The sequence below is a fragment of the Capricornis sumatraensis genome, chromosome 22 (assembly GCF_032405125.1).
Source record: "Capricornis sumatraensis isolate serow.1 chromosome 22, serow.2, whole genome shotgun sequence".
Lineage (NCBI taxonomy): Eukaryota > Metazoa > Chordata > Mammalia > Artiodactyla > Bovidae > Capricornis > Capricornis sumatraensis.
The window spans coordinates 23,363,084-23,380,071 of NC_091090.1; the positions used below are offsets into that span (position 1 = coordinate 23,363,084).

General features: G+C 33.5%; 1 protein-coding gene across 2 annotated transcripts in view; it reads left to right on the forward strand.

The window, feature by feature from the left end:
• Window positions 1–962: 962 nt before the first annotated feature.
• Window positions 963–16,988, forward strand: part of RUNX2 (RUNX family transcription factor 2) — a 224,007-nt gene continuing 207,981 nt past the window's right edge. The window contains exon 1 of one of the 2 annotated variants that reach the window (XM_068960610.1): window positions 963–1,035. In XM_068960610.1, coding sequence (XP_068816711.1) covers window positions 978–1,035 — 58 coding nt within the window. In that variant the 5' untranslated portion in view covers window positions 963–977. The remainder of the gene's footprint in view (window positions 1,036–16,988) is intronic. The other variant, XM_068960611.1, reaches the window with a different exon arrangement.

The following is a 16,988-nucleotide window of genomic DNA, read 5'->3' on the forward strand; positions in this document are numbered from 1 at the left end:
AGATTCACGAGTTTAAGAAGACAAGAAAAAGAAAAACAGGACTCCAATCACCCAGCAAATATGAAGCAGACCCCAGAATGTGATACAGTCCAAAGATGTAAATTATTGTAAATCATCACTGTTGTTCAGGATTTCACACACCGCCTCTTGAGCCAATTTTGCTCACTTCTCCACAGACACAATAATGAACTAAATAAAAGGAGGAGGCACCAAAAATATAGGGGTGGGGGATAGAAAAGAAAGCCCCCAACTGCAGAGCTCTGCTCCACAGACGCTTAACCTTACAGGAGTTTGGGCTCCTTCAGCATTTGTATTCTATCCAAATCCTCATGAGTCACAAAAATTAAAAAGCTATATCCTTCTGGATGCCAGGAAGGGCCTTACCACAAGCCTTTTGTCAGAGGGAGAGAGAGAAAGAAAGAGCATGAGCAAGGGGGGGAAGCCACAGTGGTAGGCAGTCCCACTTGACTGTGAGTACTGTGAGGTCACAAACCACATGATTCTGTCTCTCCAGTAATAGTGCTTGCAAAAAAAAGGAGTTTGAAAGCTTTTGCTTTTTTGGATTGTGTGAATGCTTCATTCGCCTCACAAACAACCACAGAACCACAAGTGCGGTGCAAACTTTCTCCAGGAGGACAGCAAGAAGTCTCTGGTTTTTAAATGGTTAATCTCCGCAGGTCCCTACCAGCCACCGAGACCAACAGAGTCAGTGAGTGCTCTCTAAACCACAGTCTATGCAGTAATAGTAGGTCCTTCCAATATTTGCTCATTCTCTTTTTTGTTTTGTTTCCTTGCTTTTCCCATGCTACCAGCTACATAATTTCTTGACAGAAAAAAAATAAATATCAAGTCTATGTACTGCAGGCATACTGTAAAACTAAAACAAGGTTTGGGTATGGTTTGTGTTTTCAGTTTAAGGCTGCAAGCAGAATTTACAACAGAGGGTACAAGTTCTATCTGAAAAAAAAGGAGGGACTATGGCATCAAACAGCCTCTTCAGCACAGTGACACCATGTCAGCAAAACTTCTTTTGGGGTAAGTGTTATCATATTTTAAAATCTATCAGAGATGAACCTGTTAAACAGAAAGGTATGTTGCTCGGATAAACTTGCTAGCTTCGCCGGCTAACATTATATGAAAGGTCATAATGATGCTGTTTTGTTGCACTGAAAGCTGAAAAATGAAATTGCAGTACAAATGTGCTTCTGGCATCTGTAACTTATCTACTTCTCGGGCTAATGACTTGAAATAGAAAAAATTAAATTATCTCACATTAGTCTAAATGTTTTCTAGGGTTATTGAGATGAGGTAGCCGAAACAGTAAAGCAAAGTTTAATACTCTCATTAACCCTCACTGAAATAAAATTAGACACTAAATTAGTCAAAGTATTGTGAAAAGTATTCATTCCGGCAGCTCCCAATATTTGAGCAAACTTTAAAAAGGAAGCAATTTTACAAAATAACAGACCACAGAAGTATCTTGACATTATACTCAAGCATGCAAACAGAGAAAGAAACCTGCAGTATAACTAACATTTTAACCAGCTCTACTAAAAGATACCTATTTATAATTTTAAACTGTATCATAAGCTATCTGCACAAGCTTGTTTCTAAACAATTTTACAGAACTGAAGCATACATTCAAAAAAATTATGATAAGTATGTAACAGCCATTTTTAAAAACTCTTTATAGTTGCCCAGGAATCCAAGATATTAAAAAGCTCACAGACGTCTTCAAAACCTTACATGCAATCATAACTTTCTATACAATTTTCATTTACATCTACACACTATTACCCATATGTAGAACTTGTTATAAACCCACAGCAAACATTGAAATGTCTAGGATTCTTTTAATCATATTCTTGAACCTACCAAATGAGTTATCGTTTAGTCTCATAAAAAAGAAAATTCTGTAAGGATACTCTGCATGATTTAAAAGAGCCAGACCAATTAAGTCATACTGGACTCTAAATAAAACAGGCATAATGTAGTATTAATATTTAATTTCCAGTTAGTGTTGATACAAAAAGTAAACTACTTTAACATTCATCAGCTAAAGTGGTATTATAGTAAAATAGCTAAACACTTACAAGATTTTCTTTATGATGTCCAACATGTTCTCTAAGACAAGTTTATAAAATTTTCTTTTATCCCTTAAAATAAATCCTTTTGCTGTGTATACCTGTATTAACTTTGCTTTATAACTTACAACTAACGATTGGAGTTTCCTTTACTCCTCCTACTTCACACATTTTAACTGGCTACCAGAGGATCAGTCTTAGTTTCGGTCAAAGAGAAATAATTAAACCTGAAGGAGAAAAAAGGTTTCTCTTAAAAGGGTGAGGAAATGTACTATGTATTTTACCAAAAAATGTAAAACTGCTGTAGTGACTCCTCAACAGCTCTAAGTGGGCCCCCTCGGTTATAACACATCCAATATAATAATCACAGATTATTTTTTTAATGTAATGGAAGGTAATGAGCATTACTGTAAAAACTTTTGCATTAAGGAAGCAGAACATATACACAACTAGACTGCATTAACAACTCTTATAATTATAGTTTCTACATGGAAACTTTTGCTATACCTACTCAAGAAGAGGGGGAAAAATGCTTGACACAATTGTTATATGGAGGGATAACTTGAAACAGGCACCTCAAGAAGTTAAGTTACTCTTCACAATATTACTCTGCTTTAAAAAAATAATGAGTTTTCAAACCAGATCAGGAACACAAATTTCAAGCACTATTTTAGCATCAGATTTAAAGTCATTAATATAGTCACAAAAAATATGTTTAAATGTTCTTTATTCTATCATGACAGGGAGTCTTGCATTTCTGTAACATCCTTATAACTATTTCTATAGTAAAATTTGCAAAACTTGATCAAGTTAGAAACAAGGCATTAACAGTGAATTAGATAATCTTCTATCACATGTCATATATGCTTATACATCATAACTTAAGTCTTCTTCTTCTGCAAAGTGGAATTTACCCCTTCCCACACCCAAACAGTATTGGAGACCCTGAATAGAGAACATAAAATGAACCCACTTCACCGGACTAATTACAGGTGGGTGGTGGACAGAAGGTACAGGGTATCATCACATTACAAACATTTCCCCCTTCTGGAATCTATCTGAAGTCTGAAACCTCACTTTAGGCTTTAAATGTTTACATAATTGATCACCAAAATAACCTAAGGAAATGTCAAAAGTATGTACTTCAATTTTGTAAAATACTGTTAAAAGTTCGGGCTCTTCCTAGGTGAGGGACAAAGCTGACCAACTGTTTCACCTCAAAATAATGAGGGAAAAGAGTGTGAGTGTATGTGTGAGTATGTAAGAGAGTGTGTGTGTTGTGTATGAATTTTCAATCTGCGCTACTCAAAATCTGTTCATTATTTATCATAAATGAAGTCTGTTAAAATAAATAGATGTAACTCATGGAGCATCTTACCATTAAAAACTTACTTATGAAAATATATCAGCTGACAAACAATTTCTACATAAAACTTTGCAACTGATCATAGTGCCGGACAGAACGTGATGTGTGAACACTGACTTCCAAAACAATACTTGTGGTTCATATCAATGATAGTGACTTTATAGTTTCAAGATTGACTAGCAACAAAGTGTCACAACTTGCTTCTAAAATAAGAGAGCTAAACTCCAAAATCCAGGGATCTCCCCTGATTTAAAAAGAACATACACAGAGGATCCACTCCTATTAAAAACTAACAAGGTTGATGCAATTTCCAAAGATACTTATTATGAATTATTTTACATAAGAGTAAATAAGCATAATTTTACATGAAAACTGGTAAAGATTTCACATTTAAACATTATAATATTTTAGAATGTAAAAGATTTAAAAGGAATCAGAAAAAAAATTTTGTTAGTCTATGTAAACCTCCTGATAGTCTTTAAATCATAAGAAAGCATGAAATACACATGGTTATATTATGATATATTCTAGTCATTTTAAAAGAAGAAAAAATTAATCTATTCAATTACACCCTTCAAGCTAATCACTGATAGTTTGAATTATTTAAATCAGTCATGCTAATGCTAAATTCAGTAAGATAGAAATGTTCCAGTTTGTTAAAAGAACACTGAAATATTTGATGGTTAAATAAACTGCAGAGGGGGGAAAAAACTAACTCATTGAAGGCAGTAAGATTTTATCAAACACACAGAATTAATCTTTATTGAATAGAACCATTCACAAATCAAAACTCACTGTACTTCAATACTTCCAAGCAGCGCTAATCAATTACAAACCTTTTCTAGTGCTTCAAAACTCATGTGCTTTCAATTTTATACACTGGTGGTCCTCAAGTACTGTATTGGGGCTGAGTTAAGACATTCTGTATCACAACTTTTTTTCCCCCAACAAATATTCATCTAGAGGGCTTTTTTCCCTTCTCAAGAGCTGCTCACATGAAAACTGTAATATTTTTATACTGTACTTCTTTGTTGAAGCAAAAGGTTAGGGGTTACCTAAATACCTCAACTGTATATACAAAAAAGGGAAAAGGTAAGTATTCATATAAAAAAATCCAATGGGACTGGATTATTTATTTTTGCATTTCCTATGATTAATGATGCACCCATGCATACTTGAAAACTAATGGCAAAACAGGGTAACATCTCAAACTCCTCTCCAAAGCATACAGATACCAACCTCCATGCTGTTCTAACCTTTGTTCCAAGAAACTTACATGGGACAACCCTAAGTCAACAGGGAGGTCATACGAAGCTCCTCAAAAGAATCAAGACTGCAAACGCAATTAATTACCTAACAAAAGTCTTTAGAGATAATTTTACATTAAGCTTCACTGGAACAGTCTACCTCTACACTGGGCCTCTGTAAAAATAATACACATATGGTCAAACAGGCAAATACCTTCAATATGAAAAAATTCTTCCCACGAACAAAAAACTGCAATATGATTAAAGCATAACTATTTTTCCTAGCTATTCGCCATACAAAACTTATTAGTAAATGGGTGCTAGCAAAATCAGTGCTAATTTACGCAGTCTTCCTATGAGCTAACCAAAATGCACTACCTTTTTCTCCTAGACCAGTGAATCCACTGAATACAAATTTTTATCCAAAAAAAAAAAAAAAAGCCTGTCATTAGTCTCCCATAATAAGGATAACAATGAACTCCATACTCAAGTGTTTTCTAAAGAGCAAAATACTTTAAGTTGTCTAAAGTACATGGAAATGCTTCAAGAAATATGAAACAGTTTTAAAACAAATTATCAGAGAAGGAAGTCTCACATAATGAAAATATACACCCTGATACAATCTATTGTCATTTCAAAGTTTATGGAATTCAGTCAATACGTATTTTGTTTAATGTGTTACAATTCAAAAAATAATGGGAAAATTCTATACCTTATTCAAAGGGAGCCTCCTTACAGTTTTAACCACAGCTGACCACAAGCTTTTGTCCATTTAACAGCAAGCACACATACATTCCCACATAATTTTTTAAAGATCTGTATAGCAACTGAGATTAAATGCTCTTTTATTACATTGTATACAAAAATCTTCATCTTATGTTGAATTCTTCAGAATTTCTCTCCTTTATATTATTTACTAAAGACATAGGATTCAACTTTGGTACAGTGCTGAATGTAAGCAACATTATATCAATCATTTCGGGTATTTACTGTTGTTGTGGAACAGGATATTAACTCTAAGGTATATTTTTTCATAAATATGCTGTCTTACATAAATAAAAACCTCATCATTCATCAGGATATTTAAGATAATTCAAAAATAAAATGAGCTGTAGAATTGAGTCCTACATAAGCATTTAATACATGCAGTGAAAAAAAGTTCATTATTTATACATCTCCTATAAATACTCTGTGTTCTTGTTACTACTCAGAAGTCCAACATCCAATATGCAGTTCAGGACTAAAACTCAGACCAAGTGTGATTTTGGCTCTAAGTGATTTTCAATTTTCTAATCAACTGTCTACAAAAAAAGGATTTCTGCACTACACAGACAAACATCAAGCGAATGCAATTTTAATGATATTTAAGATACTTTAAAATTAGATGTAGTGATGTCAGAAAATTTAACAAGCTGCATGATTCCCAGGCGTGTACTTAAGATTATGGTGGCCATTAGTTTAAAGTCTGTCATCTGCATGACTTCTATTACCATCCCTTAAGAAATTATACGTAAGAGTTACATGAGAGAAGTGACAGTCCTAACAAGGTACATCTAAATAGCCTGTGCAAGGCCAGTAACTTTTACCACAAAACCAAATAATTTTACTTTACTTTTCAATTTTATTATCAGAGGTACCTACTGAAATTATTATACCCTTACCTATAAAAACATATTTACATAAAAGACTTAAAAGTTTAAAACTCAAAATTTCAAAACACATTTACAGGTTTGTGAAAATTATATGACTCACAAGTGTGCCAAACTTTGTTTATACTACTCCTTATTGTTAGCTATGTCTTGCAGTCAGATGTCTAGCAACTAAATCCATTGTATGGTTTGGTAAAAGCACGAGCTGAAAAAAGGAAATAAAGGAAAAATGCAAGCCAAATCACAATAACAGTAAGATTTAAATAATATATATGCACTCTTTCTTTAGAAAAATTCTAATAATGATGTTGCAGTATTCCACAGAACCTTCCATTGATATGGACATAGTTTTGTAGAGAGGCATGTATTAGCCACGTATAGAAAACTTCAATTTCTTTCAATTATGAAAATTTTAATATGTAGTATACGAATTTGCCTGGGCATAGGCATGCATATACATCAGTGCCTAGAGAAACTTGGGATAATAACTGTAAACCAGGAAGAAAATAATTATAAATTAGTTAGTTGAGGTATGGTTTGAAGTTCATTTGGAAAGACAATCAACTACTTATTGCATGTACACTAACAGAGAAATGTTAATCTGTAAAACCAACAATAGAGATTAGGCATCTATTAGGCAATACAAGATGAAAATACACTTGTAAAACACAAAGATGTTATTTTCCAGTTATAAATTTACATTAAAAATTGATATCAGTTAAACAAATTATTATATTTCACAAGGGAAAATATGAAATGCAATTAATCTGTTAACAAATACCCATTCACATACATTATATCAAAGAATAATTCTGGCCTGGTGCTAAACAGGTATATTTTCAACATATTTACTCACTGACAATATAATCTAGGTAAACAATTTGGCACAGTATTAATTTGGCTATTTTGATAGTAATAATTATAATTAATTTCATTTCTAATTTTTCTACTGAAGTTCCCAATTTAAACTTCAAATTTCCAGGATAATCTTCAAGGGAAAAGGTATCATCATTTCTACCAAATGATTAAAAACTACTTAAATGGATCCAAATAAAGTGAATTCACTATGAAACTGAAAAAAAAAAGGGCTGTATTTTATAATTAATATTTTTTATCCCATTGGTTTTACTGTATTAGCATAATCTGATCCCAGAATTAGACACAAGGGTATCCAAAAGTTACAGTGTGCATGTTCCTTTTAATCAATAAAAATTTTATTATAACAATTTTTTGTAAATACAGCTCAAAGAAACCCTATTTTTTGAAAAGTGAATTCTCACTTTATTTTATAAATTTCTATCAGATTACAGAAATCTGCATTATACTAGCACAGAAAGAAAAGTTCTTTATGCTAAGAATCTACATTATTATCAATCACTGTGCTTTCCATAAAACATATAAATGTAAAACTATACAAGCACTTCTTCCAAGGACCTTAGCACCGAATTCAAAAATAATAAGACATCATAAGAAGATGTCTACGAGAAATTTCTATTAAGGCAGTAGCATCCAATATCAGGCAAGATAGCTGGTTACAAAAGGTAATCTAGCAAGATTAATTTTTACTTCTCATGAAATTTGTAAAGCTTTTCAGGTAATTCAGCTTTTGACAAAATGCAGAAAAAATTGCTACTGCTCTTACAGAGTTCAACACAAAAATAAAAAGATTTAAGAAGGGAATCCATAAACCAGATATACTGACAAAGACAACGCACTGCAGAATGTCTGTAAAGCAATATAAACATGAAAGTCAATGTAATCCAAACCTCTGATCACCAATCCAACCTTCTCTCCATAAGTAGAAACTCCTCTTTCTCATATTATTAACACTCCAGTGTTCTCACAGAATTCTTTACATTCCCTCACTTGTTAAAACTAAACACACATAATATGTTCTCTATTTTAGGAGGAAAACGAATAACCTTTTTAAAACTTTTTACCACAAGTATCCACCTTATTTTTAAAATGCCATTATCTAACCTAGATAGAGATAATCAGTATTGTCAGAAGATCATCACTCTTAATTTAACAATAAAGATTTAACAATATATTTCCCTTATAATATGTGTTAAGCGGATTGCAGAATATTTTAGTGTACCAATAGGACCAAGGAAAGCACCTAAAGAGATTTTTTTTTAAATTATCATACACAAGTATCTAGAGAGAAAACTGAGTTACGTGATTATAGCTTATTTTATTTTCATAAATATTCTTATTTTTAATATGATAAATCAGAATATATCAAGAGAGACAATAACTATTTTTAAGAGAGCAAAATATTTGGCTTAAATTGCTAAATTATTTCATTATTAAGTGGTTAACCATTCTATATAAATTTATATCCACAAAAAAAATTTTTACTGAGACACAAACTATTTTCTTAGCTACGAAATGAAATCATGTGTTCCAACAAATAACAGTATTTTCGATAAAGTAGTTATGCACAAAGTAAATATATGTTACATGTACAAGATTAGAAATTTTGTATAGTGAAACTACATTAATATATGTAACTCAAATTCTCCACTTCGATTTAAACCTTATTCTGCCAAACACATGGTCAATTCATTGTGCTTCCATGATCAGAAAACATCCAATATCCTGAATGCTGTTTTAAAGGAAACTTTAAGAAAAATTACCTTATTATTATAAGCTGACAGTTATTTTTTGAAAAGGAGCTGTGAAAAGAGTATGATCTGAAAACTTACACATGAACTTAAAACTTACACACTCAAACATGAAATGAACAGGAGAGCAGGAAGCAAACGCATAAAATAAAACCCTAGCAACAATACCACACTAAGAAGTCAACACTGAGCAAAGGAGAAGCACATACGCTTTTTAAAATAAATGCTCAAATGTAAGCTTGGCTTCTGAACTGGTCAAATGAACAGATAACATCCCAGTGACTACGGAATTTTCTTCTAAACTGGCAAGACTAAAAAGAATCACATCTCGTTCCTAATTCTGCAATTATAATGTGCGAATCTTTCTTTACTCATAAGACTACCATTTATTCTAAACTGGCTGGAAAGGCTCGCCCATTGCATTTTTCCTGTACGTACCTCTTCCTTATCAATTATGGTGTATCTTCAGCTTTCGGAGAAGAGGGAAAAAAAAAAAAAAACGCTTCGAACTTGGAGTTTAAAATATATCATTAAATCAATATTCACAGGGCTACCCTAAAAACATTCATTTCTAGAAGGTCAGAAAATCCTACTTTTTTTAAGCTGATGCATCTGCACATAGAAAGCAACTTTTAGTGAGTTCCTTTGCTACGCCATAATGATCTGCTCCAGAAACGCAAGGGTACCTAAAACAACGGGCTACCTGTTCTAGCCATGCTTAGGAATGTGTCCAAATCATTTTTATTGATTTAACCTTTATAGGAATGCTACATATCCTCAGAGAAAAACATTTTGAATGTATTTATAATATGATACACTTCTGAGAAACCATGAAAAAGAAAGCTAAAAACAAATCTAGATACTCCCCCACCCTTGGTTGTTATGGGTTTATTTTTGTTTACTTTAAACACTATCAACAGACCTAAATATTACATAATTTTATTTAGGAAAACTTACTTTGGCACCCCTGTAAGTAGAAATAAAAATTTATTTTGGAAAAAAAAAAGTGCATTTAAATAAATTCTAACTTTAAGAAATAAAATGCCTGATGACAATGATGTCACATCTACAAATTTTAACAGATTCTAAATACACCTTTTATACTCGAGTTACACATTAATCATGGAACCTACAAACATATCAAACTTAAAGAATTTAGTCCTTATTGAATAAGCTAGGTTGTACTCTAGTTTACATTCTGAGAGTTTACAGAGAAAGTTCTGTGTTGCCTATCTCTCTAGCTTTCTGCAAGTAGTACTTTATTAATGGCTTCAGCAGCTAATGCCTGCATTAGTTATGTTTGCCAAATAATAATTCACAATATTATGCTTCCTCATATTATGGTTCATCATTCGTTAACTTGAACCTCACCTCTAAAGGAGTTATACTTTCACTGCAAACTGTTCTCTTAAAAAGGCAAACAACTTTTGAGCATTTCCAGATGTAGCACTCAAAAAAGAAAAAAAAGAAAAAGAAAAATCATAGGCAAATTCTCAAAGAATTCTAAAATTATTAACAGAAATACAGTAAAACTGAAGTTACTACTTATTACTTCAATACTAATCCATAAGTTTAAGAGCTGAGTGTACTCCTTATCAAATTAAGAAACTTATGATAGAGGACTAATGATTTCAAATAGCTGCCAGCAGATAAAATAAGCACAGTTCAGTTTGAGACAAGATTCAACTGAGCTGGAATTTCTGAAACTCTGACAATCACTGAACATGCAAGAATAAAATCATAATGTTATCTTTTTCCAACAGTGAACGGATTTTTTGTGGATAATATAAATTTGGGTTTGGCTACACTACTTTCATTGTGATTATTTTTATGAAACATTCAAGCATGCATAAGATTATGCTAAACTAAAATTAAAATAATTTATATGCAGTCTACTTCTCTGGAGCAGGGCTGGAAGAGAGTGAGGCAAGCACGCAGGCGCCTGGGGTTCAGACTTTTAGGAGATCCTAACGCACAGCCCTGGAATGAGTGCTTCCTCAAATACTGTGCCCTGGGCACAGTGCTTGCCTCACTCTCTAAGCCCAGGTCTGCTCTGGAGCCACACAGGCATAAACCATCTCATGAGATATGTTCTGAGCAAGGTATCATAAACAGAAATTTGGTAATATAAGAGTAATAAAATTATAAATCAGGTTCTATCTTTATCTGATTTACATGTTTCTAAAAAAAGAGAAAAGGAACCACTCCAACTTAAATGTAAATACTTTTTTAATGATCATATTATAATGAGTAGTTGCAGTTCTGAGATGGCACAGATTTTCTTCAAAGGAGACTTGTATTTGCCATAAAAACCTTTCAAAGTAAACTAAGCTGCCTTATTGCTTAATTAAAAAAAAAAAAAGACTAAGTATGTTCCATTATGGAGTTCATAGCACTACACTTGAGTTGTTGCAGGCCAGTGACACCCAGATCTGACTGATCAACAGAATCACTTGAGGAACAGGTCTTGGGAAGGGGAGGGGGGAAGAGAGGATCTTGGGAAACTATTTTAAGCCAAGCTTCCAGGTAAATTAGCCAAGTTCGGGAGCCAACAGTAAACTTATAATAAGCTAGAGACACAAATAAGTTATTAAGACAAGTGGCACATATATAAATTTCCAAACTATCTCCCCTATAAACATTTGTAAAGTTTATTTCACAAATCAGATAGCATTCAAATTTCAGTTTGTTACTTTCCTGCCTTTCCTTCAAGTAGAGATGTCAGTCAACACTGATGTGTCCAACAAGTAACATCAAAAAGGAAAATGAAGTCAGAAGCACAGACAATTCAATGAGATGAATACAGCCCCCCAAATTAATATTTATTTTAGGTTTAAATAAATATTCTATGTATATAATTTCAATCTATTGTGAAAATCTAATATTTTAAACTTTAAATTCATTCAAGTTCACAGTAACATATTTTAAGAAAATGTATGCGCCCAACATACCTTCATGATTTTTAACTGAAACTCTATTTTGTTTTTATGTTAGCTTTTCTTTCTTGAATGTTTATTGTGCAGGGCACTATGCTAGACCCTTTATAAACATTATTTCCTTTAGTTCTGTCAACTCTCTCATATAAGATGGGTATTATAATTATTTACAGATGAGGAAACAGAAAATGAGGTAATAAAGTCTGCCCAAGTCACACTATTGAAGAACTGGGATTCAAACCCAAGCTTCTCACTCTTAATTACCACCTTACAATGTTATTCACAACCTTAATGAAGTCAATTCATAATCCCCAGTTTCATCTGTAAAGGTGTTACTTCTCAGTAACATGAAGTTTTATTAAATTGACAAAATACAAAGAGAGAATCTTTGCATCTCTGAAGTCTCCCAAAGTGTAACTTTTAGTAATACTGATCAGTGAGGATCAGAAAGATTAAGAACAAATAAAACTGAAGAGGATACCAAGTGATAAGGTTAGGTCAGGTTTAATCAGAAGATGAAAATTACAAGCCAATAAAGAATTCTTAACCTATCATTAGAACCAAAAATCTTATTTAATGTTCATACCACACAGCATATACTTCACATGATATGAACATACCATTTTAGGAGTTAAAAATTAAGCTGTTAAATTGAAGATAAGGAATTTACAATCTTTCTTCTTTATAAAATTTAAACAATAATCATTTTAATCACAGGCTTTGGCGTCTGTCAGATCTGGAGTCAAATCCTAGTTCCTGTAACTATCCACAACATTCCCTTTACCAGACCTCACTGTCCAAACTAAAAAGGCCTACATGGCCACACTTAGGCTAAGTGACCTAGGTAACTTTAATTTCTAAGTCTTAATTTCTAACTGTAATTTCTTAAACTCTTCCTTGATCTCTTACTTGAATCTTTGATGCTCCCAAATATCCACTCATAAGGGTACATTTTTCTGTACCTACCAAAGAGATTATGTACATGATTCTAGGAAGTAAATCTTTTGCCATGCACTGTTCATCCCAATTACATCCACAACCATTTCTCCGTAATTATTTAAGACAAAAAAATCTTAGAGAAGCCACAAGAGAGCTCTAGCTGCTTTTTTTCCTGGCAGAGGGTAGGAATAAAGCTGTGAGACTACATTTCTCAATCTATATGGCTCCACTGAGAAAAGATGCATTGACCAGAAGCCATAGGTGATGACAGGTAGATGAGACATTTTTGAGAATAACAAACTAAGAAGAGAAAGCTGTTTGAGCATTTACAAACGTCAAGAGACTTCTCCAATCTTCTGCAAACCAACAACCTCAGAAAGCCTAAATAAGGCACGAATCACTTAGTAAAATTAAATAAACACATGCAAGTATAAAATCATAGATACTACATTAAAAAGGAAACATGCAAACTGGTACCCTATCTCACAATGGTGCCAAGTTAAAAAAAAATTTTTTTTAGTTAAAAATAAAAGCTAACAGGGTCAGATAACTTTATTGACTTTAAACTGCACAAGTATTCACACTGATTTCATCAAAGTCACTAAAAAGATGTAAGAAAAGACAAAAGGTTTTATGTGCAGTCAAAATAGTCAACCAAGGAAGCAGAAGAGAATGAATTGAAGAATTACATGGTGATTTAGTCATTATTAACTAGTAGAAAGAAATCGAGCCTAGATGTGAAAAACACGGGCAAGTTAAAGAGATAACACAAAGAAACCAGCAGAATTTGGCAGCAATCATTGGGAGGGACCAAGAATAAGGACAATTTGACTGTAGCTGAAGACAGAGTGGTGAACTTGTCAATGATTAAGAGAAAAAATGGGAAAGGGTAAATTAGAGTTTTGCTATGTCATGATTAAAGTTGCAGTTAATAAGAAAAAAATAGGTGTACACAAAAACAACACAATTTCAATTTTTTTAAAATTATACATGGGTGTGCATGTGTATCAGAGGAACTCAAAATTATGTTTAGATAACAGAATTATGAAAAACTTTGTTTTTTTATACTTCTAATATCTTTCCACTAAAAAATGAATAAATATTTTTATTTTTAAAATTTAGTTGACAGTATGCTTTAACGTTTAAAAAGCTTATTTTCCTGAACCCACAGAACAAATTTGCTACTGGGAACAATGTTGGGTTTGTTTTTTTTTTTATCCCATGCTCAAGCTGTAAGAAATGAAGTAAATTCCCATAATTTAAAACTCTTTTTATGTGCAAAAAATCAGTTTTACAAAAACAACAGAATCTCATGGAAACATGACAGATCTAGCAAAGGTTCTGATATCTTTTAAGTTTAAATCCCAGTCACACCAATTACAAAACCGTGAGCAAGCTACTTAAGCTCCTTGTGCCTCAATCTCTTCATCCTAAAAATATTACCACCTACCTTGAACGTTTTCTGTGAAAAGTAAGACAACACATGGAAAGTACCTACAGCCAATCAGAAAAAAAAAAAAAATCACTGCAGTTATTACACATAATCTACTTTCCAATTCTTAAATCCTCTTCAAAGTCTAAATCTGACTACTCAGTCTAAAGGGGTGGGCTGAGGGGAGGGAAGGGAGACTCAAGAGGGAGGTGATAAATGTATAATTATGGCTGATTTGTGTTGCTGTATGGCAGAAACCAACACAACACTTATGTAAAGCAATTTTCCCCCAATTAAAAAATTTTTTTAAATTTTTTAATAAATAAATTTGACTACTCAAGAGTGTGGTCCACAGATCAGCAGCATCAGCATATATAAATATGCAGAACCTCAGGCCTCAATCTTCTGAATCAGAACCTGTATTTTCACAAGATCGCCGGAAAAAACAGAATGTGACAAGCCCCATTCAAAATAACATTCAATGAAGGTGTTACCAGCTCCCTGAAGTTGTCCACTCCATTTCTGTTCCACAGTTTGTCTGATGCTGAGGGAAGAACACCTCCTTGTTCACTCCTAATTACTAATTCTGAGAGACTTGCTAGAAACTGACAGAAAGACTAATCATTTCCACGTGTAAACATAACTTTTCAAACCTAAAGATAACTCTCATGTTCACCCTTCAATTAATGCACCTTGCCTGAACATGCAGTGGATCCGTGGTACATAACTCTCTCTTGTAAAACAAGGTCTTTACGAATTTGACAAATTCAAATTGTTTAATAACTCGACAATTACACTGTATAAATCATTAAGCTGCACAGCTATGTTGACTAGATTTCAGGCTGTATTTACCCATGTTGACGAAGTACCACCACAAACTTCTCCATTCCTTACTGAAGGTTAAAAACACTATCTGGCCCGTGTTCCTGAGATGGCTCCCCAGCAGCGCTGGCTGCGCAGAGCTCGGGAGGCATGGCTATTGCTGAGGGCAACCGTTTGGCTTCTAGTACTCACCTGCTAGGCAGCGCCTCAGTCAGGTCTTTAAGAACCCATTATAAAATCTCAGAGGCCTCGAACTGACAGGGCTTCAGACTCTCATTTTGAAAACTAATTACTCCTTTTGATATTTTTATACTAATATTTACTGTTAAGTATTTTAAAATTGCAGGTGCCCAGTCGGGTCTTTTTTTCCATTTCCAATCAGCTGAATGAAACAGGCAATACAGAAGACAACTGAATATGTGAAAAACTGTCAGATGAAATAGCAATTCAAGTTCCTCAATTTAGAGAAATGAAAGGCAGTAGGAAGTAGACATGAGAAAGGACGTCTGCGAGGTCTGGGCCATCTCCTAGATTCAGTGGCACACACACAGCAGTCAGACTCTTAGAGAGTTCCTAGAAATTCACCTCCTCTGAAGGATTTCTTAGGCCACTTCGAATACAATTTTCAACTCTTTTACTTCTTACACAGTTGGGAACTCCCTCAGTGACTCAGACTCAATCTCCCCTTACCTACATACTTATTCTTACTCTCCACCCTTAGAAATGACAAGCCCTTAGTTGCCCATTCAGGTACTGTCTATTTCTTTTCATTCTCCTATCTGAATTCTCTTTTCATTCATATCCACATGACCACTGGCTCAGATTTCAAGCTTCCAGTGGAAGGTCCATACGTGTACATAAATTTCCTAAAGTAGCAACACTTAGGCTCGGGACATCAACAGTGATAGAGCCCACAAAGAGATATGCTTACCACAAATTTAAAATCCATTAAAAATTAAGAACAAAAGCATGTCAACTTTTCAGATAAGGAAGTTGTGTAAGATTCAGCATTTTACTCTTGGCTAGAAAGAATTAGAGAAAAGAAAACTGCATATGAAAGGTGAACTGGCCTTAAAGACAACAAGAGGAATATACCGAGTGAATGGAGAAAGGAAGCTCATTTAAGAAATGAAGAATGTGATGAGCTAGACACGGGAGACAGTAAAACAAGTGGAAGTTGAGAATTTTTAAATTTGAAGTATAAGGGACTGTTTGTAAGCAGGGTAGTTTAGCAGTTGCCATGTACTATTCTCTAAAGCAGGTTTCATTCTTAGGAGTCTCAGAACATCTCCACTGAACCTAACAGAATCCGAATCAAACTGATCAATGTTAATAAGAGGGCAGTATATTAAAATGTTCCTCATGATCAGTATCTACTTCCTCAGCACACCTGAATATCTAATAGGTAGCCCCACAGAGAAAACAAACTTAAAAATACAAAGCATGATAACCCAGCCAGGATATTAGAAATTCATAGTGAAAGACTAATTAGAGTCACAGGACATAGTCTCAATAAATTTTTCCTTTTGATTTCTTTACAGGGTTCAGTTTTCCTGTTTTTTCCCCAAGCTTTCAACCTCACCCCCAATTTTTCTAGTACGATAGGATTTTTAAAGGACTAAGCCGCAAATGTAAAATCTACTTACAGGGTCATAATGATGTAAAACAAAGCAGTTTTTCAGAGTTTCAGTTTCATCACTTATCACACTGAACTGTATATGGCTTTTCCAAACTCTCTATGGCTTTTCCAAATTCTGTGTCTGCCATATTTATTACATTCTGGAGAGAAGATTATTTTTAACAGTACTTCCTGGCTAGCAGAAGGCTGTTCGGCAGACATGATGGTAGAGGCATTTTTTTCCCACTGAGACTCTGCATAACCACAA